Below are 27,707 nucleotides of genomic sequence, written 5' to 3'. Positions count from 1 at the left end.
TTATTTAACTTTTTTTCTAACATTTAACCTAACATGTGGCTCAGTATGCCAAAGTTTTACTATATTTTAATATAAAGTAATCCCTAGAGTTTGTACTACTACTTTAAAAGTGCTGTTTAAATTTGTTATAAGCGGGGCTATTGACAGTGGATGGATCCCAGTACAGGATTTCCTTTTGCATTTAGTTGGGATGACAGCTATAGGGAAGATTATTGGTCTTCATTTCATTCACGTAGGAAACAATTCCACACAGTATTCACATTCAACAGAAACTGCAGCCTTTTTTCTTTGTTGTTTTTTTTTTTATGATTTATAGGTGATAATCTTAGATACAAATGCTTTGTACATAATTTTAAATGCTGCATCTTTGTTAATCTCTCCTCTTTACTAAAAAGTCTGCTCATTTTTTCATTAATAACAATATATCCCTTTTTGTAAAGGCCTAGCAAATCTATGACCTTTTATCATAATGTATTAAAGTCTAACTTAATATTTTTGTTTGTTTATGGGTCTGACCTAGCGGTATTGGGGGCTAGTCCCACCTTTGTCTTCAGGGTTCATACATTGCTGGAGTCAAATGCACATGTGAATCATTTTCTTTGGTCTGAGCTATTTCTTAGACCTAAAATCTTACAAGTATTCTTGCTTTATTCATAATTAGGAAGCATTGACATCTATACATATTTAATAAGTATCCCATTGTCTTTTATTTATAGATAAATGTCTAAAAATCTTCACATATTTTCTCTGCTTATCAGTTATTACAGACAGAAGTTGCAAGAAACACGATTTTTAATACCAACAATAATGTAATAATAATAATGATTTAGAATAAATCTGTGTGGTTTATGCAATTTTGATTATTCCTGTTTTTAAATATTTTACTTTAAAATTAAAAGTAAAAGCAAATACTGTTGCATTTCTTCATTGTGATATATAAAAGGCAACAGTGCAGTAACTCCTATAACTTCTTTCAGTTTTAAATACTATTCAACAAAAACATGAAAGACTCGGGGCCGGGCGGTGGCGCTAAAGGTAAGGTGCCTGCCTTGCCTGCGCTAGCCTTGGACGGACCGCGGTTCCATCCCCCGGTATCCCATATGGTCCCCCAAGCCAGGAGCAACTTCTGAGCACATAGCCAGGAGTAATCCCTGAGCGTTACTGGGTGTGGCCCAAAAACCAAAAAGAAAAAACAAAAAACATGAAAGACTCAATATGATAGTGACCAGTACTTTCTCTTTAAATATATATTTGTATTCTCTTAATAGACTTGCTACAAAATGTATTAAGTCGGAGGATATGAAAGATAACAGGGTTTCTTTGTGTGTGTTTGTGTGTTTTTATACCTATTCCAGGAGCCCAAAACGAATACAGATGACTTTTTCAAAGATATGAACTCCTGCTGCCCACAGGAAACGGCAATGCAAGAGCCAGATACACCATTCTTGCGAGGAGGGCCAGGCATGTATAAGGTAGTGAAGACGGGACCTTCCGGTCACAACATCAGAAGTTGCCCTAACCTTAGAGGTATCCCAATTGGAATGTTAGTTCTGGGAAACAAAGTCAAAGCAGTGGGAGAGGTATGGATTCTTGTAGCTTCATGACTTCTAATATACTCATTTTTAATATAATACAATCAAAGCATCTCTTTCTTCTAAACTTTACCAATTCTGTTTCAGATATTTTTAAATGTTTATGTTCTTTATCTTTACTTGTATTTAAAATGATGACTTTTCTGTATTTCTCTTCTAGTAATTACATTCTCATAATTATTATTGTGAAAATTTATTAGCCAAATGTCCTATGTATAGAGAAATGTTTGGTATTTGTGGGCTTTTTCTTACTAAAAATGTACTGTACTGTCTTGGATTAACTAGACATAAAAACATGTGCTTTGAACCCTTATGACAGTGTGATATATACAAGAGTTTTATTGATTTTGTTTCCATTCCTGTGTCTCACTGAAGTCCTGAGGAAATAAAATATGACGAAGCTTTAGTCATCCTTGGCATTTGCCTCAGGGAATGAGCTTGAAGATGTAGTGTGTCATGCTATTTTTCAGTGGCAGGGTCATTTTCAAGTTGCATTATAGTCTATCAACCTAATTAATAATAAATATGATGTGTTAAAAACTAAAAGAGCCACGTTTTTAGTAACATTTAACAATTTTTGGTTTACCCTTGTACCATAAAAATTATCATTTTAACTGGTCATAAATAAGGAGTACCTTACAGAACATTTTATTGATTTCTGTCTTACCTCAGGCTGTGGTCTTAATTTCAGAAATTAATTTCATGATAGAAATGTATTGGAATGATTGCACGATTCAAACACTTAAATATGCTGGTTTTCAACCTAAATGCCGAGAAAGAATCAAGCCAATCACTCATGCTTTTTGTTGCATGCTAGGTTACCAATTCTGAAGGTACATGGGTGCAGCTGGATAAGAACAGCATGGTAGAGTTCTGTGAGAGTGATGAAGGAGAGGCTTGGTCCTTAGCTAGAGACAGAGGCGGAAACCAGTACCTCCGACATGAAGATGGCAAGTTGGCTTAAATTGTGATTTATTCTGATTATGTCATAGTTTAATCTATATTGTATTTCTTTTGTCCTTATGGGCTTTTTATGCTTTTAAGTAAAGGCAGACAGTCAAAAAATGTATAGTTTTTAAAATTCATAAATACGTGGGTACTAAATGGATAGACATAAGAAAAGAAAATATGTACAACTCATCTTTGCAAAGCATACTTTTTACATAATTAATATGATCTTGTACGAGTTATTACTTCTTTGCTAGATTAGGGCTGAATTAAGTTTTACCATTTTTGCCACTGAATGGAAGTTCAGTTTTCAAGCTACTAATCGTAGTTGTTAGGCAATTTCATTGAATTGAGTTTAGTCTCAGTAAAGAAAGCATTAAATAAATGGCATCTTTGAGAGTTCTATTATGTTGTTTAGAGTTTCTGCTTCATATTAATAACCCTTATTATTTCCTTAATTATCCCTTCACTGTGGCAAAATATTCTGATATAATAAATAAAAATAAGTTAAAGTACAGTTGTTTATAAACTTACATTTAGAGCTGAAAATATTTTATAAGTAAATCCATTTGTTGACATCTTATGCTTAGTCATTTAAAGTTTCTTTTTTCTATTTGGATAATAGTATATAAAATATTTAATTTCTATTGATAAATGCCATTCTACGAATTAGCCAGAATATAATTTTGCAGCTCAGAAATGTTATACTCAGTATTGCATTATATCACAGTGTGATTGGTTCCATAAAACTATATAAATTTTTAGGGGCCAGAGCGGTGGTGCAAGCGGTAAAGCATCTGCCTTGCCTGCGCTAGCCTAGGATGGACCACAGTTCGATTCCTCAGCGTCCCACCAGGTCCCCCAAGACAGGAACCATTTCTGAGTGCATAGCCACGAGTAAACCTTGAGTGTCACCGGGTGTGGCCCAAAACCAAAAAAAAAAAAAAAAAGTATATAAATTTTTACAATTTCACATAGTGTTTGAAAAGTAAGACAGAGATCAATCATATGCACTTAAGTATCCAATCTAAATGTGAGGTTACTTTTAAATCCACCCATCAAAAAAAGTATTCTAGCCATCATAAAATAATTTTATTTCTTAAATAGGATAAAGTACATAAATTAATTTTATAGCTGTGTATTTTGTTGTAGAACAAGTCCTTCTTGATCAAAATTCTCAAACTCCTCCTCCAAGCCCTTTCTCAGTACAAGCCTTTAATAAAGGGGCAAGTTGCAGTGCCCAGGGATTCGATTATGGACTCGGAAATAATAAAGGTAGGTGTTTAAATGTGAGACTTACACTTAATTTAACTTTTTATTAGCTATATTATATATTTTTTCTATAATTTCACAAAATTTTTATTGTTTTTTACCTAAGAAACTAATGTTCAAAATACTTAAAATGTGTTGTTTTTTTTTTTTTTTTTTTTTTTTTTTTTTTTTGGAGACAGCCTTGTTTTACTTAGTTTAAGTTTTTAGGCATTTTTTTTCATACTGGTTCCTTTTTTGTTTCATACTATTCCTATTTTAAAGACATTCATAGTTCTTAAGATATTCACCTTAAAGATTCTTTATTACTCTTTCTAGTGAAAGGATATTTTATCATCAACTATTATTATTTAATAATATTTATTTAATAATTTATTTAATAATAGTTAATGAATGAGAAATTTTCAAAATGAACATTGAAAAGCCGATTATTAATTTTAAATAATATTATACATACATTTTATTACATATGTGCTTTTATATGTCTAACCAAAATATAGAATATAGAATTTTATTAAATAATGTGTTTAAATTTTGCATGTTTAATTAAACTTAGTTGCAAAGAAATCCTAAGCCACATGAATATAAAATATACAAAGTTATGGGGCCAGAGATGGAATAAGATGGATTTAAGTGCTTGCCTTGCAAGCAGCTGATCCAATTCTATCCTTAACTCCCTATAAAGTCCCCCAAGCTTACAGGTTTGATCCCTCAGGTGAGCCAGGAGTAAGCCCTGAGTACTGCCAGGTGTGGACATACACACATGCACACACACGAACATACAGTGTTTGGAGCTTCATTAGTGGAAAAGTCAGTATCATAGCCAAGTTTTAGAATAGTGTATGTCAGTATTTTATCCAAATTTGCATTTTGATGTAAATTCAGGCACTTTCATGTTCTTTTCTATTTCTTGAGCCCGAGTCCTTCAAAATTAGCCATGTTTCAGCAGTAATTTATAGTTTGATGATGGATGACATATACATGATAGACTAATGAAGTAATTTTATTTTAACCTGTTATTTTAGCCATTTTAGGATTTTATTTCAACGATCATATCCAGCATTATAATACCTGATTTTTGGAACAAGATAAATAATAAGATAGTTAAAAACGCAAAATTATATCAATCTATAGAAAATAACCAATTTTTTTGCCTGTTTGCTTTTGGGCCACACCCAGTGATGCTCAAAGGTTGCTACTGGTTCTATGTTCAGGGATCATTCCAGGCAGGCTCAGGAGACCATATGGGATGCTGGAGATAGAACCAGGGTTGTCTGCATGCAAGCCAAGTGCCATGCTGGCTGTACTATCTCTCTGGCCCAGAAAATAACCGATTTAAAATAAAACTACTTTTCGTATAATATATTTGCTACTTTCTCAAGTTCTCTAATGGAAGAAACCTATTCTTAAATTTTCTTTTGGGGCTAAAAAAGATTTCTCTTTTTCTTTCCCTACTCTATTGTGGTTTCTGTTGTTTAGGCTTAAGTACTATCTGCTTGTACATTTCTAATAGCTCAAATTTAGTAAGCTAAGTGCTAAAGCTTCATTTGAAGCAAGGGTAAATGCATGGGTGATATTTTGCTCTTGTTCCTTTCTTCTTTTGTCAGTCCTAAAAATCTCAGTGCATAATTACCTACTACATTTTTATGATCTATTTTCCATGTCTTGTTTATTAATTAATTTGTTAGCTTTAATCTCTAAGATTAAATTGTGCTGGTTATATCACAGCAACTTACTAAAGCATTACAATAATAAGTATCAGCTTTAAAGAGCTACAAACATTTCTAAAAACATTTAGTATTTAGAATAAATTCTTACACTTTGAAGGTATGATTTTACTATTTGTGAAAAATAGTATGCATTTGTTTAGATGGAGCAAAGAGATACTCTGAAACTTAAAATTGACTAACTATACCTACCTTTTATTATCTTAAGAGTATTACCTTTTATCTAGCCCTTATACTGCCCACAGTAAGAAATTTGGGGGTTCTATTGTTCTTTTTTTGTTGTTCTGTTTTGTTATAAACAGTTTGATTCACAAAGCTGTTGCTGGTTTAGTTTCATAAATAAAATTTCCAGTACCACACCCTCCACCAGAGTGTCTGTCCATCTCTGTCCACAACCATTCCAGTGTTCTCTACCCCATCTTTCCCTAAATTTTTTTTTTACAAAATCTTTTATTTCTTAAAGGAATTTTATAAAACGTTACTCTCTTAAAATATTCCTGTAAATCCTTAGCTTGAATATTTTAAAAATAAAATATGTGTAGTTTGAATATAAGAATCTTCGTTTATAATATTTTTTGTATTTGGTGAGTCATTTGAAAATTTTAATTTGGGAATAACTAGAAAGGTACTTTTATTCAGTTTTGAAACAATCAGTCAAGACATTTTTTCTTTTATCTTCTTTAGTATCCTTTAAGCTGCATGTCCTTATAAGCAACTTATCTAATTATAGTCTTTAGTACTTTAAAATTCTTTTGATTAAATTCCTTTGCATTTGATTTTAAAGAAAAGTGTCCAAACATTTTATTGTTGGGCCACATTGGTAGTGCTCAGAGCTTACTCCTAGTTTCTGTGCTTGGGGATATTCATTCCTCGCAGAACTCCGGAGATCATCTGCAGTGCCAGAAACTGAATTTGGGTTAGTTGAGCATAGCAGGTATCCCCTACCCACTGTACTATATTTCCAAAACCTAAAATTTATTGCTGAGGTATTTTTCACATTAGGTAGCTCATATTTCTTCTTGCAGGTTTTATGGTTTATTAATAATCTAAGCAAGAGACTTCTGAATTTTTTAAAGTACAATTTTTGTAAGTACCGAAAATATCCATACTATGAATATATTACAAAGTTAATAGCATGTACTTTGTATCTGATATATTTCAAAAAACCTGTTTCCTATTACTTGCTTATTTTCCATATAATGTGAGCTGCATATGAAACAGGGTGATTAGTCATCATGAAGACATCATTACTTAGTTCTTCATTTATTGTTGTAAGACTATCATATATACTTCATAGACTCTTCTCTATGTTTCTGCTAGATGTTATATATGAATAGAAGTGGGTTTGTTTACGTAAATAGGCAGTTACGTTAAGACTTTGGTGGACTGCTTCCATAAGAAAACAATGCAAATTTTGGTCCCTAATTTGAGGATAACTATCACCAAACTTCCAAACATTTTTAATTGGCATAGTTTAATTTAGTGTTTATCAAAATGTCATAAAGCACCATTTACTTTGCCATTTTGGATGTTAATAAATAACAAGTTGTAGTTTTGACTGTTTTGCCCACTGCAGGTGACCAACTGAGTGCCATATTGAATTCCATTCAATCACGGCCCAATCTCCCAGCTCCTTCCATCTTTGATCAAGCTGCAAAACCTCCCTCTTCCCTAGTCCACAGCCCATTTGTGTTCGGACAGCCCCTTTCCTTCCAGCAACCTCAGCTTCAGAGTAAGTCTGTCAGTCTTACCTGCCTCATCAAGCAATTTCTGAAGCTTTGTTCTGAGTTGTTTATCAATTATTAAATATTTATCAACTCACCTCATTGGTTCTAGTTAATGTAAGATGTTAAACCCTTCCCATATTTTTAAACCATTTAAGCTATTCTAAGCTAAGACTTTCTACAGCTTAGCCATTTGTTTTTAATCATTCATTCAATGACCATTATTACTCTTTATTCTAAGAAAATGCAGGCTAGAATTTAAGAAAATCCTTAATTTAAAAAAATTTAACATGTAAAACTATGCTAAGCATCAGTCATAGGAATTTTTTTATTTGTTTTTCATTGAATTTTTATTAGAGATGCCCCACAAGAGTAAACCTATTTCACTATAACAGGTTTTAAAGAGAGATTTTATGGGCAGATCGTTTCTTTTAAGTGAAATTGGCATCCATGGAAAAGTATAGCAACTTAAAATTACAAGTTTCCTCAAGCATTTTTTTCTCCTTTTGCTTTGTGTGTGTGTCATTCTTTTTCTTAACACTTTAATATGATCATTTGAATACAGTTTTCTTGTCTGTAGTTATTCTGTTCCTTCATTCATGATAGTAATTCACATTGATCTGGAAAACAGACCCAAGCAAATTACACAGAACTGAGTGCTCTTTATTTCTTACTACTCTCCAGCGACTTTCATATAAACTTTTCAAGAGTTCTTCACAGTGTGACAGGATGCTGTTTTTTGAATTTCAGTTCACTGGTTGGTAGGCATTCTCACTAGTTGAACTAGTTTATGAAAGTCTTAGCTTACTTAACCATTGTTTGAATTCGACTGAGTGGTCCTTTTGATTTAATAAAGTACATCCACATATAAGTTTTAGTTATTTTCCTTTAAAAATTGTGTAACAATTTTTACTTGGATACCTAAAAGAATGTCACCTGAATTAGCTTTTATTAGGCATGGGTATAGTTTATTTAGCAAACAATATTATTCATTGTTTTCTTCTTTACTTTCATTTACCAAAGAATACTCCAAGAGTATATATGTAAGCTTTTCTATGCTTGCCCTATTTAGAGGCAAGTGTAGTTAATGAAATTAATTCGGTAGTAATAGTCAAATTTGAGCCAGTCACAAAAAGAGTTATATATCCGTTTAATCTTAAAGTAAGAATTCCCTGTAGAAATAGTAGGATCATGTGCATAAAAGAGGTTTTTTTCCTCATTCATCAATGTTAGAAAAGAATGAAGTAAAGGTAAAGTGCGTGTACACATTTTATGGAGCAGTAAACTTTATATTTACAGATGAACCTAGTTTTAGGAACTGTTTTAAGGTAAAGACAAGGAGAAAAATAAAAATAAAAATCTCAACTTAGAAAAATAATTCATATTAGATATAAAATCTTAAAATTATAAAAAAATTTAATTGCTTGTATTATGACATCAGACAAGATAACCTAGAAATAATAACGTGGTAGTGGATCATTTTTGTATCTTCTCAAACAAGTATAACTATCCTTTTTAAATTTTACACATTTAATAAAATATTTAAAATAAAATATATAGACTTTAAAATTGTTGAATTCCAAGAATAAGCTTCCAAATGCTGTTGTATCAGTATGGTTTTATGCTTGTTATATGTAAATGCTATCAAGACCACACTCCTTTATCATTGTCTTGGACTGTATTATATCTAGAATTGTCTGTATTAGCAATTTTACCACTTATACCAACAATGGGAGCTACTTAAATTTGCTTACAAACACATTTCATTTGGCAGCAAAGAATCTTTGAAATTTGACTTTCAAGTTCCCGAAACAGAAGTATTGATTTTTAGTTTATTTTTATTTCAAGGCCACACCTGGCAATGCTCAGGGGTTATTCTTGGCTCTACACTCAGGAATTACTCCTAGAAATTCTAGGAAGCCCATGCAAGATTCTGGGGATCAAACCCAGTTTGGCCTTGTGGTAGGCAAGTGCCATACCCTTTGTACTGTCTCTTTGGCCCTATAGATTTTTTTCATTATAAAGTATAGAATCTAAAAGTGGTTGTAATGTTTTAAAGCAAATTAGGATTGTGTTAAACCATTATATGCTTAAATATAGCTGAATTTACTTAAATAAGCTGATCTTGAATTTACTACAATTCTTTCTAGCTGCCTTTCACTTACTTTCAATGGTTGATCATTCTGAACTTCACTAATTAGTGAAATAAAAGTAGCTTTCATCTTACAAACCTAAAATATTTTTGTAGAAAACTGGATTAGTAGTTTTTCTTTTTTCTTTTTTTTTCTTTTTTGGTTTTTACGGGCCATACCCGTTTCATGCTCAGGGGTTACTCCTGGCTAAGTGCTCAGAAATTGCCCCTGGCTTGGGGGGGGGGTCCATATGGGACGCCGGGTGATTGAATCACGGTCCTTCCTTGGCTAGTGCTTGCAAGGCAGACACCTTACCTCTAGTGCCACCTCGCCGGCCCCAAGTAGTTTTTCTTATACCAAAGTCCACCACTGTGTGCTCAACACATTCTCTTCATTTAAGGTTCTGTCTCCATTTTACAAATAAGGAAACTGATTTGTTTTGAAAGCATAAATAGTAAAATAGTAGAGCAAGAAAGCAAAATTGGTTCTACTGACTAGAGACCATGTTTTTAAACATTTCTAATGATAAATTATAACGAACTCTGCTTTTAAGTATAGATATTTAAAACATCTTAAATATGAACGATTAGATTATTTGCTTTTTTCAGATTGGTTGTTTTCCCCTTTATAGTTACAATTTATAGGGGTGAAATAACAAACAAGTAAGGCATTTTCTTTACTGCTGTAAAATTTACTTTTTTCCTTTCAAGTTTATGTACTTCTTAGAATTGGCAAACAATTTGATAATAAGATAAGAGTTGGCCATAATCATGTCTGTAATCACAGTATTTAAATAAAGGTACTAAAGAAAAAACGATTAGACTTGGCCAAGGTGTGGAAAGCTATCTGCCTGTATCCCAAAGGTATACAAGAGTTATCTAGTTCTTATTTTAGAAATGAGAAAATTCTCAATGACTTGCCCATAGTTCGCTGATGAATCTTGAACTTGAATAAAAAAGAGTATCTAGTAAAAAGAATCAATAATGAAACAGAGCCACTCCATTGATTTTGCTTCTATATGTCAGATATACAACATTAGTTCTGAATTACTCTGTATCTCAACTAATCTCTGATAAATCTTCAGGTCCCACAATAATAATAAATGAATTAAATGGCACCTCTGCTTAATTGTTAATATTTGTCTCCCCAGATTTGGGACTCTGAGTTGCATTCTATTGCTTCTTTCTCCATGTATAAGTTAGCCTAATGAGCTTCTTTTATTGTTTGTGTGGTTTTGTTTTAATTTTCTTTGTATCACAGTGTATTTCCTTTATGGGAGGGCCTGATTATGCTTAGTGTTAATCAGTTGTTCAAATATCTGATTTCTCTGATGTAAAGTTGCTATTCATTCCCTGCAAATAATAATCATTGGGAAAAAAGATTTTTTTGGAAGAAATTTTTTTAATATTTTTTATTTAAACATCTTGGTTACAACATGATTATGGTTGGGTTGCAGTCATATAAGATGACACCCCCCCATCACCAGTGACCCAAATATCCATCCTTCCCTCCCCACCCCTCCTGTCTTTTGTCTCTGAAAAATGTTAAGAAATGTCTTTCATTTTTCTTAAAACCCATAGATGAGTGAGACCATTATTTTTAAGAACATCTGCAGCCTACTTGCTTGCATTTTTAGATTACACTTTTTAAAAATTATTTCTGAGACCTAAGAATGCACATAAAAGTGTTTGCTCAGAATTTTCCTCAGCCATTTGGACCAGAGTAGTAGCGCTAGAGGTAAGGAGTCTGCCTTATAAGCACTAGCTAGCCTAGGACAGACCTCAGTTGGATCCCCCAGTGTCCCATATGATCCTCCCAAGCCAGGAGAGATTTCTGAGCACATAGCCAGGAGTAACCCCTGAGTGTCAATGGGTGTGACCCAAAACCAAAAACAAACAAAAGCAAAAACAGAATTTTCCTCAGCCATCACAATCTCTGAAGTTGATATACTTTGACATAATTTTTTCATCATTAGCATTTTTCATATGTCCATTTTATTTCAACTAAAAAACTAGAACACAGGCATAAATAAATATTTAAGATTCAATAGGTTTGGGGTGAGAAAAAAGATTCAATAGCTTTAATTTTAATATTTAATTAAATTTATATTTATATATTTAATTAAATTAATTAAACATCTTAATAAACTTTTTTATATTTTATTTAAACACCTTGGTTACATACATGATTGTGATTAGGTTTCAGTCATGTAAAGAACACCACCCATCACCAGTGCAACATTCCCATCACCAATGCTCCAAATCTCCCTCCTCCCCACCCAATCACCACCTGTACTCTAGGCGGGCTTTTATTTCCTACATACATTCTCATTATTGGAATAGTTCAAAATGTAGTTATTTCTCTAACTAAAATCATCACTCTTTGTGGTGAGCTTCATGAGGTGAGCTGTAACTTCCAGCCCTTCTCTCTTTTGTGTCTGAAAATTATTATTGCAAGAATGTCTTTCATTTTTCTTAACACCCATAGATGAGTGAGACCATTCTGTGTTTTTCTCTTGCTCTCTGACTTATTTCACTCAGCATAATAGATTCCATGTACATCCATGTATAGGAAATTTCATGACTTCATCTCTCCTGACAGCTGCATAATATTCCATTGTGTATATGTACCACAGTTTCTTTAGCCATTTGTCTGTTGAAGGGCATCTTGGTTGTTTCCAGAGTCTTGCTATTGTAAATAGTGCTGCAATGAATATAGGTGTAAGGAAGGGATTTTTGTATAGAATTTTGTGTTCCTAAGGTATATTCGTAGGAGTGGTATAGCTGGATCATATGGGAGCTCGATTTCCAGTTTTTGGAGGAATCTCCATATTGCTTTCCATAAAGGTTGAACTAGATGGCATTCCCACCAGCAGTGGATAAGAGTTCCTTTCTCTCCACATCCCGCCGACACTGCTTGTTCTCATTCTTTGTGATGTGTGGTGGTACCACATAGTTGTTTTGATTTGCATCTCCCTGATGATTAGTGGTGTGGAGCATTTTTTCACTGTCTTTTGGCCATTTGTATTTCTTCTTTGTCAAAGTGTCTGTCCATTTCTTCTCCCCATTTTTTGATGGGATTAGATGATTTTTCTTGTAAAGTTATGTTAGTACCTTGTATATTTTGGAGATTAGCCCATTATCTGATGGGTATTGGGTGAATAGTTTCTCCCACTCAGTGGGTAGCTCTTGATTCCTGGGCGCTATTTCCTTTGAGATGCAGAAGCTTCTCAGCTTAATATATTCCCATCTGTTAATCCCTGCTTTCACTTGCTTGGAGAGTGCTGTTTCCTCCTTGAATATGCCTGTAGTCTCAATGTCTTGGAGTGTTTTGCCTACGTGTTGTTCTATATATTTTATGGTTTTGAGCCTGATATTGAGGTCTTTAATCCATTTGGATTTTACCTTCGTACATGATGTTAACTGGGCGTCTAAGTTTAATTTTATGCAAGTGGCTAGCCAGTTGTGCCAACACCACTTGTTGAAGAGGCTTTCTTTGTTCCATTTAGGATTTCTTGCTACTTTATCAAAAAGTAGATGATTGTATGTCAGGGGAACATTCTCTGAGTATTCCAGTCTATTCCACTAATCTGAGGGCTTGTCTTTATTCCAATACCATGCTGTTTTGATAACTATTGCTTTGTAGTAAAGTTTAAAGTTGGGGAAAGTAATTCCTCCTATATTCTTATTTCCCAAAGATTGCTTTAGCTATTCTAGGGTATTTATTATTCCAAATGAATTTCAAAAGTGCCTGATCCACTTCTCTTGAAAAATGTCACGGGTATCTTTAGAGGGATCGCATTAAATCTGTACAATGCTTTGGGGAGTATTACCATTTTGATTATGTTATTCCTGCCAATCCATGAGCAGAGTATGTGTTTCCATTTCCGTGTCCTCTCTTATTTCTTGTAGCAGAGTTTTATAGTTTTCTTTGTATAGGTCCTTCACATTTTTAGTCGAGTTGATTCCAAGGTATTTGAGTTTGTGTGGCACTATTGTGAATGGGTTTTTTTTTCTTAATGTCCATTTCTTCCTTATTACTATTGGTGTATAGACAGGCCATTGATTTTTGTGTGTTAATTTTGTAGCCTGCCACCTTGCTATATGAGTCTATTGTTTCTAGAAGCTTTTTGGTAGAGTCTTTAGGTTTTCTAAGTAGAGTATCATGTCATCTGCAAACAGTGAGAGCTTGACTTCTCCCTTTCCTATCTGGATTCCCTTGATATCTTTTTCTTGCCTAATCACTATAGCGAGTACTTCCAGTGCTATGTTGAATAGGAGTGGTGAGAGAGGACAACCTTGTCTTGTGCCAGAATTTAGAGGGAAAGCTCTTAGTTTTTCTCCATTGAGGATAATATTTGCCACTGGCTTGTGGTAGATGGCCTTAGCTATATTGAGAAAGATTCCTTCCATTCCCATCTTACTGAGTGTTTTGATCAAGAATGGGTGTTGTACCTTATCAAATGCTTTCTCTGCATCTATTGATATGATCATGTGATTTTTATTTTTCTTGTTGTTGATGTTGTGTATTATGTTGATATATATGGATGTTAAAGCATCCTTGCATTCCTGGGATGAAACCTACTGGATCGTAGTGGGTGATCTTAATTAGGCATTGAATCCTATTTGCTAGGTTTTGTGAGGATCTTTGCATCTGCATTCATCAGCGATATTGGTCTGTAATTTTCTTTTTTGGTAGCATCTCTACCTGGTTTAGGTATCAAGGTGATGTTGGCTTCATAGAAGCTATTTGGAAGTGTTCCTGTTTTTTTGATTTCATGAGTCTTGCCAGGATTGGTAGTAATTCCTTTTGGAAAGTTTGAAAGAATTCATTAGTGAATCCATGTGGGCCAGCGCTTTTCTGTTTGGGCAGATATTTGATTACCGTTTTAATTTCATCAGTAGTGATGGGGGGTATTAAGATATGCTACATCCTCTTCATTCAACCGTAGAAGAGTCCAAGAATTTATGCATTTCTTTCAGGTCTCATTTTTAGTGGCATAGAGTTTCTCAAAGTAGTTTCTGATTATCCTTTCAATCTCTGCCATATCAGTAGTGATCTCTCTTTTTTCATTCCTAATATGAGTTATCAAGTTTGTCTCTCTCTCTCTCTTTCTTTGTTAGTTTTACCAGTGATCTATCAATCTTGTTTATTTTTTCAAAGAACCAACTTCTGCTTTCGTTGATCTTTCAGGTTGTTTTTTGGGTTTCCACTTCATTGATTTCTGATCTCAGCTTTGTTATTTCCTTCTGTCTTCCTATTTTTGGATTCTTATGTTGAGCACTTTTTAATTCTATGAGCTGCATCATTAAGCTATTCAGGTAGACCCTTTCTTCCTTCCCGATGTGTGCTTGCAAAGCTATAAATTTTCCTCTCATTATTGCTTTTGCTGTGTCTCATAAGTTCTGATAGTTTGTGTCTTTATTATCATTTGTTTCCAGGAAAGTTTTGATTTCCTCTTTGATTTCATCTCAGACCCACTGAGTATGAGGCTGTTTAACTTTCAGGTATTAAAATTTTTCTTCTGTGTCCCTTTGGAATTCACATATAATTTCAGAGTCTTGTGGTCAGCGAAGGTAGCCTGCAAAATTTCTATCCTCTTGATATTATGGAGGTATGTTTTATGTGCCATCATGTAGTCTACCCTGGAGAATGTCCCATGTACATTGGAGAAAAATGTGTATCCAGGTTTCTGGGGATGGAGTGTCCTATGTATATCTACTAGGCTTCTTTCTTCCATTTCTCTTCTCAGGTCTAGTATATTCTTTTGGGGTTTCAGTCTGGTTGACCTATCCAGTGTTGACAAAGCCATGTTGAGGTCCCCCACAATTATTGTGTTGTTATTGATATTATTTTTCAGATTTGTCAACAATTGTATTAAATATTTTGCTGGCCCCTCATTCGGTGCATATATTTTTAGGAGAGGGATTTCTTTCTGCTCTACATATCCCCTGATTAATACAAAATGTCCATCTTTGTCCCTTACAACTTTCCTGAGTATAAAGTTTGCATCATCTGATATTAGTATGGGCACTGCAGCTTTTTTGTGGGTGTTGTCTGCTTGGATAATTTTCCTCCAGCCTTTTATTTTGAGTCTATGTTTGTTCTGACTATTCAGGTGTGTTTCTTGAAGAATATAGAAGGTTGGATTGAGGGTTTTTTTAATCCATTTAGCCACTCTGTGTCTCTTAACTGGTGCATTTAGTTCATTGACACTGAGAGAAAGAATTGTCCTGGGATTTATTGCCAACTTTATATTGAAATTTGGTGTGTCTTTTGGTCAGTCTTTTCTTAAATTAGGTCTTTAAATTTTTCTCTTAAGACTGGTTTTGAGTCTGTAAAGTTTCTGAGCTGTTGTTTGTCTGTGAAACCGTGTATTTTTCTGTGAAACCTGAAGGTGAGTTTTGCTGGGTACAGTATTCTAGGTGAAGCATTTATTTCATTGAGTTTTGTCACTTTGTCCCACCACTGGTTTCTGGCCTTGAGTGTTTCTGGTGACAGGTCTGCTCAAGGATGTTTTCTTGAATGTAATTTTCCTTTTTGATTTTGCTGCTATCAGAATTCTTTCTCTATCTGTGGGATTCATCATTGTGACTAGGATTTGTCTTGGGGTATTTTTTCTGGGGACTCTTTTGGTTGGTACTCTTCGGGCATGCAGGATTTGATCGCATATATTCTTTAACTCGGAAGTTTCTCTTTAATGATGTTCTTGACTGTTGATTCTTCCTGGAGATTTTCTTCCTGGGTCTCTGGAACTCCAATGATTCTTAAGTTGCTTCTGTTGAGCTTATCATATATTTCTATTTTCATCTGTTCCCATTCTTTGACTAATTTTTTCACTGTTCATTTGCTTTAATTTTTTTTCCAGTCTCTCTTGCTGTATGGAATTGTTATTTATCTCATTTTCCACAGCAACAATTTTATTCTCAGCTTCTGTTAGCCTGTTGGAGAGCGTATTCATTTTGTCATTCAATTCATGTACTGAGTTTTTCAGACCTGTTATTTCAGTTCGGAGTTTTGTGATTTCTATCTTCATATTTTCTTGGTTATTATTAGTGTTCTGTTCAACTCGATCCATGGTTTCTTTGAGTTCTTTGAGCATCTTCCATATTTCTTGTCTAAACTCTTTATCTGAGAGATTGATTAGTTGGTTGGCCATTTTCTGATCTTCAGAATTGTCATCTTCATTCTCTATGCCTGATGCTGTTCTGCAGTGTTTCCCCATTGTCACGCTTGTATTGTGGGTTTTTCTACATGTTGTGGTGGTATACATTGGCTAAATGATGTACGGGGCCACGCTCTTCTGGCTCCGCCCTTTCTGGTTGGGTTGACTTGCCTCCAAGGAAGGGGAGCCTTCTGTGGATGAAGCCTCACACACGATCAAATCTTAGCCCCGAGCAGCAGAGAAGACAGTACGGGGAGAAATGCTGGGCTTCAGTGATCCAGCTCAGTTCTTAGTGTGATTTTTTTTCTTCTTGTTGCAGTGGTATTCTTTCCTTAGAAAGATTACACGGCTGCGTAGCGAAGTGAAGAGGCCCTGCTCTTCTGGAGCCTCTGTGAGAGCGAATTTTCTGGGCCTCTATCGGCCCACTCCCAAGAGGTTCAGGAAACAGGACAGGAGACAAACACACACAGGCAGCACTCATAGTTTCTCACAGTCGGGCCCCACTGGGCCGGCATAGATTTTCCCAGCCTGATGTCACAAACAGGGGACCTGCCTTCTGTGAAGTACTTCTTATAGCTGGTTTTCACTTTAGGAAGCAGTTCCTTGGCACTCTGGCCCCTTGAATGAGCCTCTGGGAAAATGAATTTTCTGGGCCCTTTTTGGCCCACTCCCAAGAGGGTCAGGAGACAGGACAGGAGACAGACACACACAGGCAGCACTAACAGTTTCTCACAGTCGGGCACCCTTAATAAATATTTAATATTATTCAGAGAGAAAAATGTAATAAACATTTAAAAATTAAGATTACTGTTACTTGTCTTAGTATCAGGGAAGGTAATAAATGTAATGTGATTAGAGTTCTTACCACTCGAATGCCTATCTTAAATACAGACCAGGGATAGGGGAGGAGGGAGATGGGGATATTGGTGGTGGGAAGGTTGCAATGATGAAGGGCGGGTTTAATAAACAAAGAAAATTTAAGATTTATTATTGTACCATTCTTAGAATACTTTTTAAGTAAAATGAATTTAAAAACTTCTGTCACCAGAGAATGAATGGTGTTCTAGTGACTTTGATATTGGAAATCCAAATGCAGAGTAAATAACCTTTGAAGAACCATGTTAATTTATTTTCTTGGTTAGTAAGGGGATCATTTATGCCACCAAACAATTGACCAAATAAGTACAGGAGAAAAGTTGTCTTTTATGTTGTTTTTAGTAGTAGTCTCTAGTTTATTATATGATTCACACACACCAAAAAAATCTAAATTTTACAGAGATTAATGTACTAGGTAGTTGTATATAAAAGATTTTTAAGACATGTCACTTCATTAATTTATCTGAAAGTAGAATAATTTTTTCATAATGTATACATTTCTCCCTTTAATTTTTTAATTGAGTATCTGTTGATTTGCCATATTTTGTCATGAATATAACATCATATATTTGTAAACGCACAAGCTACCTCTTCCAAACCAACAAATTGTGATACCATTTTTTTAAAGTGAAATATGCAAGTTTTTGTGGGGAGTGAATTTGGGAGCTACATCTCTCATCTCTCAGAGAGCACTCCCAGCTCTGTGTTTAGGGGATCAGTGCAGGTGGTTCTTTATAATCCTATGATGCAAGGAATCAAACCTCCATGCAAAGCATGTACTCAGCCTAATGCACTCTCTCGAGTCCCCAAATACAAACTCTTATAAAATTGTGTTTAGCCTTGGCAGGTTTTCTCAAAATTAAATGCATAGAATAAGTGTTTTCCGAAGTCATAGCTTAATATTTTTAGTTACTTCACAATAATATGCATTCGCCTCTCAAAGAATTTTTTATTTTATTTTGAACCATACCTAGAAATCCAAGTTGCAACCTACTGAAAAAACTTCAAGGCAATTCAAATTCAAATTTGTCCTTTAAACTCGAACAATTTTAAAAAGAAATAGAACATTTATTTTTGTTCATATACTCTAAATTGTTTGAAAATTTTTATTTTATTTTAGGCACCATGACTTACAAAACCGTTAATGGTAGAATTTTAGGAGTAAAACTTTTACACACTACACCTTCCACCAGTGTTCACTTTCCTCCACCATTGTTCCAGTTTCCTCCACCCACCACTGAAGACTAGTTCTTAGTTTCTGATGTTTCTGGGCATTTGTTATTCCCTACCATGTATTTCTATGTAAGAGAGATCATACTGTGTATGTCCATCTCTTTCTGACTTCCTTCACTCAGCATATGCTCCCAATCTGGAGTATCACCTGTAATTGCATATCATCTTTTCTTAAAGGCAAGAAGTATTCGTGTGTGTGTGTGTGTCTGTGTGTGTGTGTGTTTGTGTGTGTCTGTCTGTGTGTGCATGCTATAGTTTACTTTATCCATACTTGGGGTCTTCAGATTTGGGCTATTGTGAATAGTGCTTACAGTGAACATTGGAGTAGAGTAAAACCCAAAAGCACTACTAAAAAACTAAGATAGATGAATTGGAAGGATGAAATCCATAACAGCTTAATAGTCAGTAGTTTGTAGGTGCTTCCAGTTGAGATCACCTTGTGATTTCTTGCTCCTGTGTTCTCCTGCCAATCTTGGCAGATTTTTTTTTCACCTTAGCAGTCCCCTTGAATTATTCTTCTAGTTAAAAGTTGTCCCCCCTGATATTTTTAACAATAATTATAATTGTTATACTATTTAACTAGCTAAGAATTTCTTTTGCATACCAGTAACTTAAGGTGTTTTAGAAAATGATAGGTGCTTAAATATACTAAAAATTGTTACCAACATTTATGTAGACCAAACATTTATTAACTGAACAAATACAACTTAATTATACATATACATCATATCTCTGCTCATTCCTATCTTTGTCTTTTGGATCTACTACAAGGACCCCTTTTCTACAGACTTGACCTAGTTAATGTGTGAATATTATTCACTATAAGTTTTTAATTTCTAGATCTTATGGTATTGGCTCTTTCAACACTATTTGGTAGAGATGGTACTACTATCTTCCCTGCACATCTACTGGATATTACCTACTTCATTTACATACATTTCCAGTCTTTATCCTACACTCCTTTATTTTGTGATCATAGTTTACTGTAGTGTGTTGGTCTCTTCTGGACCTCACACCCTAAATGTTTAACATATGTTTGTTGGTTTATGACAATAAAGTTTGTCACCACTTTTTCTAGTGTGCAGATATTCTATCTCTTTCACTGGAAGATAAAGTCTCTTAGATCAGAAATTTGACTGTTTAATTTTGTTTTTGTTTTGAACCACACCTGGCCATGCACACGGTTTACCTCTGTCTCTGCACTTAGGGATCACTCCTGGCAGGGTTTGGAAGACCATAAGGGATTTTGGGGCCAAACTCTGTCTGTCACCTACAAATCAAATCCCTGTCCTCTGTACTATTGCTCAGACCCCTTGACTTCTATTTATCATTTTATCTTTAGTGCCCTTCAACCTTACATCAGTTGACTTAGTTTATAAGTAGATCATCCTTAATCTTAACCATAAAACTATTAGCAGTTAATTTGTTTTAAGTGAAGTGTATATCTAATTTTTTAATTTTACTATTATTAAGAATATTTGAATTTATTTCAAACCAATGACATTTGTTTGCCATGAATTAAAAATGTATATAAAAGGATTTCACTTGAGTTTAAAGTGTTTTAATGTATTGCTTTTAAAAGACATTTTTTTATTTTTAATGCTTTTATTCTTTTAAAAAGATATATTGTTTAATTTTGAATGTTTCAGTTTCTGCATGGTAGGTCATTATGTGTCTTAATATTTTTTAGTGATGTAAATTTGCTTTGCTTTGTTCTGTGATGCTCCTCATGAAATAATTTTGTAATAAGATCTATAAAACTAACACTAAATATAGTTATGAACACTAATACGTTTTAACTGAAGATGGGCTCAGGCTTAATATTAAGTCAACCATAAATGTTAAATTAATTATAATCTAAGATATATACCAGAACAATCAATCTTGTTCCATGAAGAAAACAAGATGATGCTATATTAAACTATAAATGATATTTCTTTATTTCCTGCCATTGGATAAAAAAAGAATAAAGTAAATTAGCACCAAAATTATAAAACCCGAATTAAAGAAGTACTGTCTAAAAAGAGATGCCTAATTTTGCTCTGAACAGTTAACATTTAAGTAAACATGTTTGGAGCTATTGTCATTGCAACAGATTCTTTAAATTGACATTTTTTTTCAGGTTTAATTTTAGAGAAATATAAACTTGTTTAGAAATTTAGCAGAACTATAACTTTTGGGATAACAATTAGCTTCGTGTCATATGAAATGCTTTGTTTTTGCTTGTGTTCTCTGCTAATTTTTTTTTCCATTGAATCTGTGCTGCTTCTTTGCCAATGTTTTCCACTGTAGAATCTCCATCTCGCAACCTTGCTTCTCGTGAGCGCATTTACAAAAATTATGGTGTAGCTGGGCCTGCCTCTGCTCTCTCATCTCTGTCTCAAAAACTCAAGGGTGGGTATGTGTGCATTCATGTATGGGCCATTCCTAATGAACATAGGTTTCGGTAAAGAAGTTTAAATTCACCTCAGTCATTGTCATCCCATTTCACATTTGAAGGTTAAAGTTTATCATTTTATATAAAATTATATTTTAGGATAATTTGTGGTGAATCTATTTGTCTTTACAACATTGATTATTGTAATTTTTATGCATGTTTATTTTATCTGCAAGGTTAAATATTACTTAGCTTGAAAACTTGTATGAAATCTTAAAACTTAAATTATTATATATAAAAACACATTTGATACAAATGATTTGGAGATTATCAAACTCACTATTATCAGAACAAAATAACAAATGTGTGAGACTTATAAAACACTTTATGCTCTGTTGCTTTCCTTCTGGATCCTGTGCTCAGGGATCATTACTGGCAGACTCAGAGGACCATATGGGTTGCCAGAGATCAAACCCAGATCAGTCAACTGCAGTGGACAAGCATCTGTCTACTCTACTGTCTCTGGCCCTCTTATGTGACTTATTTTTTTAACTCATTTTCTGTTATGTTATATAAGAATATTTTTATTCTATTTTTTATGAAAAACACTTGGATACAATTTTATAATTTAACTTTATTATCAGGGCACACAAACCTGTATATGCCTGTCTGGCGTGAGTCTTCCTTATAATATTTTCTTAGTGACTTAGTTTTAATATTTTAAACTTATAATATTTGAACCATTGGTGTTATACAAATTTTCAGTTACTTTTAAAAACATGCTTTGTGTTTTTAAATACTGGTGATTCCTGTTTTACTGGAGATTTACTTAATTTTTTGGGTTTTTTTTCCTTCTCAGAATAATGAATTAAAAATATTTTGTTTGACCTATATTTAATGACAATACAATAATATTATTATAGAACTGTATATAGAGTGTCCATAGTGTTATCCAACTTGAAAGAGACTATATTATAATACAAAATTGTATAACATTACAGTATAATATATAGCACAGTCACATGTATCATGTAACCCTATTGGGTTCTGACTTGGAATAGAAACACTGTGTAGATCATTAAGAAATAAATAACATTAACCTGTTTTCTAATTTATTTGAATGTACTGAATTTTCATTTTGTCCTTTGTTATTTCTTCAGAAAAATTTTCCCCTAAACCACTGAATTGCATAAATGATCAATATAATCATTAAATATAACAGTAATATAATTAATATTAATATATATGTTATATTAATATAATCATTAAAATTAAATTATGAATATGGAACTATTCTGTGATCTTAAAATGGTAAACAAATGTTTATTTATTGATAGTGCAAGAAGCAACAACATGATATAGAACAACGTGATTTGCTTTCTCCTCAATCTCCTCAATATTTTTGAAATCTAAAGGAAAAAATGTATGGGTTTTGCTACTCTTAACAAAAATAGTTTCTAATAAATAAAATATTTAATTTGAGATTTACCTTCTTTACAAAAGTAAATTTTCCAAAAGAGCATAATTAATATTTGACAAGTAGACCTCAGGAAGAAATAATTCTGCAAGACTTCAGCAAATACCCAACTTTAAACTCACAGACATTAAGAAATCATTGACAGTTATTGAGGTATAGAAATTAAGCAGGTGCATATGCTTGCTGTGGGTGTTGGGAGAGGTGCCACACACACTATTGCATGGGGGCTACTTTCTGCTCTATGCTTGTGGTTGTTCCCAGCAGTGTTTGGAGGACTATCTGGTTGCCAGGGAATGAAATCTAGGCATCCCACATGTAAAGTCCCCCCTGCTTTCCTACCCTGACCAGTTAGCAATTCTGTTCGACTATATCACGTGGTGTTCCTGATAATTGATGGATGCCAGTGATAACTAATGACCTGGATAGAAGAAATTTCCTTAGAAAGAGATCCACACCATTAAGTTAGAGAACATACCTCTGTTACTTCAGATACTATCTTTTAGAAAGACAGATGCCTACTGAAGGAATTGTTTTAACTTTCCTAGATTTTTCATTATATAAGGCACAACTTCCAAAATTATAAAGAAGGCATTTTCAGCTGTCATAAAAGTAACACACTAGTCATCACACCTCAAGTTAGTGGCAGTTAACTAGGCTGTGTAAATCTTTCAAATACAATTTCTAAAATTCGTCCTATAGTTTGGTTACTGGGTCAATGAGATAGGCAGCAGTTTCTTAAGCTACTTTTGTACTACTGCACTCACAAGCTTCATTATGTATCCTACTAGGTCTCTTAATATCTGTAATACTATCCATGTTTTCATATCTTAATTCTTTTCTCCAAATATAATTGGAATTTTAATGCTGCATCTATAAAAAAGAGTACATACATGGACAAGTGAAATTTATGATGGGACAGTGAAGAATTGTAAGAAACGAGAGCATTATATTCACTAGCTATTTTTATCATTAAAATAATGGGAAGAATTCTTTTAAAGAGTATAATTTTGCATTTTAAATACTCAGTTAAACAGTGTGCTATAATAAGCTGTCTGCCACAGTTGCGTATTTAACTGCAGAATGGTAAATGATTCCATTGTAAAACATTTATCCCTTATGCAGCAGTTCTTGTTATCTCTTCCTGTCATCTCAGAAGGCATGATTATGAAATATAAATTTTCATAGAATTTGAGGATTCAGGAATTGTGAAAGAAAAATAATCAAGTTAGTAGGAGTTCACTTCTCATTTAACAAATATTTATTGAACAGTATTTGTTCTTGACATTATATGTGTGAAAAGTAAAAGACAAATTCTATCAGTCCTTTAGAAGGGTAGATATTCTCTGCACCTATAGAGTGTGGACTCATTTAAACATCACAGGCAAGCAAAAAATTGCTTTTCCTACATTATGCACATTGATCATTTCTCTTTTTCATCTAAAAAATACAAATAAACCTCCATATAATGTGCAACCAGTATCAATTATATCAGAGCTTACCTATGTGCTATGCTCTTTAAAAACAGATAAGTATTTTTTTAGCCAGGGAAAGAGCTCAGAAGACTGAAATACACACTCTTGACAACTGGAGTCCTGGGTTCAATTCCTGGTACCACCAAGGGCATCCCACCAGCACTCTCACCCCCCACTCTAGCAGCATCACTAAGTATAGCTCCAAGGTCAAATATAAAAATATACAAAAATTTCTAGCAAGGTTTATGAATTTTGTTCCACTTGACACACTTAAATCAGATGCTTTCCTAATGTCCAGCTATTATATAACTTGAATTAAGGATTCACATTTTTATTTTAAGAAGTGATGTTGAAGGTTATGCCACTAACTCAGTGCAGAAAAGGCCTCGCTACCTGCCTCCAAGCAAACAATGAAATTAGAAGGAAGGAGTGGGCCAGAATGAGAGCATGAATGCCCAAAACAAGAGGTATCCACATAAAAATATCTAGTTTTCTCAGGGAAAGAAAGTATTTATTGCACATTTTCCTTTTATTGCATCATTATCCTAATTCAAAATTTTAAGTCCCGTGATTTAGACTTGTTCCACAAATTCTGACATTCATAATCAGTTTGTTTTTTGCCAAGGAGACCCTAAGATTAAAAAATGTAAACAATTTTTAAACTACAACTTGCTCAAATAATGATATTGGAATTATATGTAACTAATAGCTTTAGAGTATTCATATTTTAATTGCAAGTTATTTAACAGTCAGTGAAACTGTCTCTTTACTTACCTAATTTATACATTTTAAAATAATACCTATATGTAATTTAGCTTTTAAATTTCAACACTTACTGTTGGAAAAAGAAAGGCATTTAACTTGACTGCTGCGCATTTTTAAATACTTCTGTTTTCTTAATTTCTCTTAACTAAACAAAATGTAGTGATGTAATTCTCCTAACACCTCTTTGGAGTTAGATTCTAATTATATACTAGAGGTGAGGTTCATATATAGATGATAAATCATATTGGTGTATTGGTGCTATTTGTTCCATCTATTTTGCAGCAGGAAAATGGTTTCTGATAGAAACGGTTATATAGATGACATAGTCAATCTTATGAAAACTGTTTTCCCTTTTTACATGTTCTTCAAGTAATTTTTTTCTGTGACAAAATATGATCAGCTCTTTTAATTTCAGTGTTTATTTGTTAGACTTTTATCAACAAATTACCATTTTATTAACAAGTTTTTACTATGAAATGGATCATGCAGGTGACCGAGCGACTCTCTCAGCATCTTCTAGAACTATCTCTACACCAGGAAAATCAGAACTGTCCTCCAAACACAGCAGATCAGTTAAAGCTGAAGGACGTATGAGTCGGACTACTGCTGATCAGAAGAAGCCGAGGGGAACAGATGGTTTGTCAGCAAGTGAATCTCTCCTGTTGAAATCTGATGCAGCAAAGTTGAGGTCAGATTCACATAGTAGGTCTCTGTCCCCCAACCATAACACCTTGCAGACAATAAAATCTGATGGGAGAGTGTCATCTGGCTTCAGAGCTGAATCCCCAGGACCAGGCTCTCGGTCATCATCTCCTAAGCCAAAGACTCTCCCAGCCAATAGGTCTAGCCCATCTGGTACTAGTTCTCCACGCTCCTCCTCGCCAAATGAGAAAAATCTACCTCAAAAAAGCACTGCTCCTGCTAAGACAAAACTTGATCCTCCTCGGGAACGTTCCAAATCAGACTCTTACACACTTGACCCAGACACCCTCCGCAAGAAGAAAATGCCTCTCACAGAGCCATTAAGAGGACGATCCACCTCACCGAAACCAAAATCAGGACCAAAGGATTCTAAGGACTCCCACTCCCCTGGATCTGAAAATAGAGCTCCCTCCCCCCATGTGGTACAAGAAAATCTTCACAGTGAGGTGGTGGAAGTCTGCACATCAAGCACTTTGAAAACCAATAGTCTAACAGATACTACCTGTGACGAAGGCAGTGAATTTAAGAGTGTTGATGAAGCTTCGAATAAAGTTCATTTCAGCATAGGAAAAGCACCCCTGAAAGATGAGCAGGACATGCGAGCATCCCCCAAGATAAGTCGGAAATGTGCCAATAGGCATACCAGGCCCAAAAAGGAAAAATCTAGCTTTCTTTTCAAAGGAGAGGGTTCGAAACCTTTGGAACCAGCCAAGCAAGCCATGTCACCTTCTGTGGCAGAGTGTGCCAGAGCAGTCTTTGCCTCTTTCCTCTGGCATGAAGGCATAGTCCATGACGCAATGGCTTGTTCCTCTTTCCTGAAATTTAATCCGGAACTTTCCAAAGAACATGCACCAATAAGAAGTAGCTTAAGTAGCCAGCAACCTACAGAGGAAAAGGAAACCAAATTGAAAAATAGGCACTCCTTGGAAATATCATCTGCACTGAACATGTTTAACATTGCTCCTCATGGCCCAGATATATCTAAAATGGGCAGTATCAACAAAAATAAAGTGTTGTCCATGCTTAAGGAACCACCTCTGCATGAAAAATGCGAGGATGGGAAAGCTGAAGCTGCTTTTGAAATGTCCATGCATCACTCAATGAAGTCTAAGTCTCCTCTTCCCTTAACTTTACAACATTTAGTTGCCTTTTGGGAGGATATCTCTTTGGCTACTATCAAAGCAGCATCTCAAAATATGATCTTCCCAAGTCCTGGCTCTTGTGCAGTCTTAAAAAAGAAAGAGTGTGAAAAAGAGAATAAGAAGGCAAAGAAAGAAAAAAAGAAAAAAGAAAAAGCAGAAGTCCGGCCCAGGGGTAATTTGTTCGGGGAGATGGCCCAGCTGGCAGTCGGAGGACCAGAGAAAGACACGATCTGTGAGCTGTGTGGGGAGTCACATCCATACCCAGTGACCTATCACATGAGACAAGCGCATCCAGGTAAATGGTATTCTGATATCAATGAATTAGGTTAAATATTGAGAAATATCCAAAATCTATAGGAAGTTTTGTGGAAAATAGGTAAGAAAATTGAGTTTTATTTTGATGTATCAAATTTTCAAATATCAATTAGTCTTTGTTACTGTTAAAATACTGATACAAAGATAGAAAAGATACACAGTAAATGTCATTAAATATAGATACAAAGATAGAAAAAGTGACATGTTCATCTATACAGAGCAGATGTCTATATTAGCTCTCCCTTTATTTTAGTGTTTTCCTTTTAAAAATTGAAACTTTTACAGTTAAATGGGTTTCTTTGAGTATTTTCTATTCAGCTATTTTTTTCAATTAAACTATTTTGGACAAATATGGGAGTCTACAGCTATTAGTTCAAGAAACTTCATGTATTTTGATAAATGTTTTATATTCCTATAAGCCTGCAGCCTTTTGTAAAAGATGGAAATCTTTGAAAAATAATTCTGGGGGTCAGATCAATAGTACAGAAGGTACACTTGCTTACATGCAGCAGACCCAGGTTCTATCCTCAGCACCCCATATGATTCCCTCAAGAATCACCAAGATTAATTGAGTGCAGATCTGGGAGTATCTCCTGAGCATTTCAGGTGCAGCCCTAAAACCAAGAAAATAGATTTCAAAAAAATTCTGGGCTATTGAGATGATTTAGCAGGTAAAGCACTTACTTTGCATAAAACTGATTTGGATTCGATCCCCACCATCCTACTTGGTTTCCCAAGCCTACAGGTGTGGCCCCTGAACACTGCCAGGTATGCCCCAAATATAAAACACA

At 34.3% G+C, this 27,707-nt stretch overlaps 1 protein-coding gene across 1 annotated transcript in view; it reads left to right on the top strand.

Annotated features, from left to right (window-relative positions):
- The window catches only part of MYCBP2 (MYC binding protein 2), a 234,133-nt gene that overhangs the window by 155,813 nt on the left and 50,613 nt on the right, over positions 1-27,707 (top strand). Inside the window, exons 53-57 of the mRNA XM_049778932.1 lie at positions 1,356-1,580; positions 2,410-2,542; positions 3,693-3,815; positions 7,113-7,268; positions 25,247-26,896. Coding sequence (XP_049634889.1) covers positions 1,356-1,580; positions 2,410-2,542; positions 3,693-3,815; positions 7,113-7,268; positions 25,247-26,896 — 2,287 coding nt within the window. The remainder of the gene's footprint in view (positions 1-1,355; positions 1,581-2,409; positions 2,543-3,692; positions 3,816-7,112; positions 7,269-25,246; positions 26,897-27,707) is intronic.

This window comes from Suncus etruscus, chromosome 8 (genome assembly GCF_024139225.1).
Source record: "Suncus etruscus isolate mSunEtr1 chromosome 8, mSunEtr1.pri.cur, whole genome shotgun sequence".
In the NCBI taxonomy this organism is placed as follows: domain Eukaryota; kingdom Metazoa; phylum Chordata; class Mammalia; order Eulipotyphla; family Soricidae; genus Suncus; species Suncus etruscus.
The sequence above is the reverse complement of the archived record's forward strand: the minus strand, read 5'-3'. Positions and strand labels throughout refer to the sequence as shown.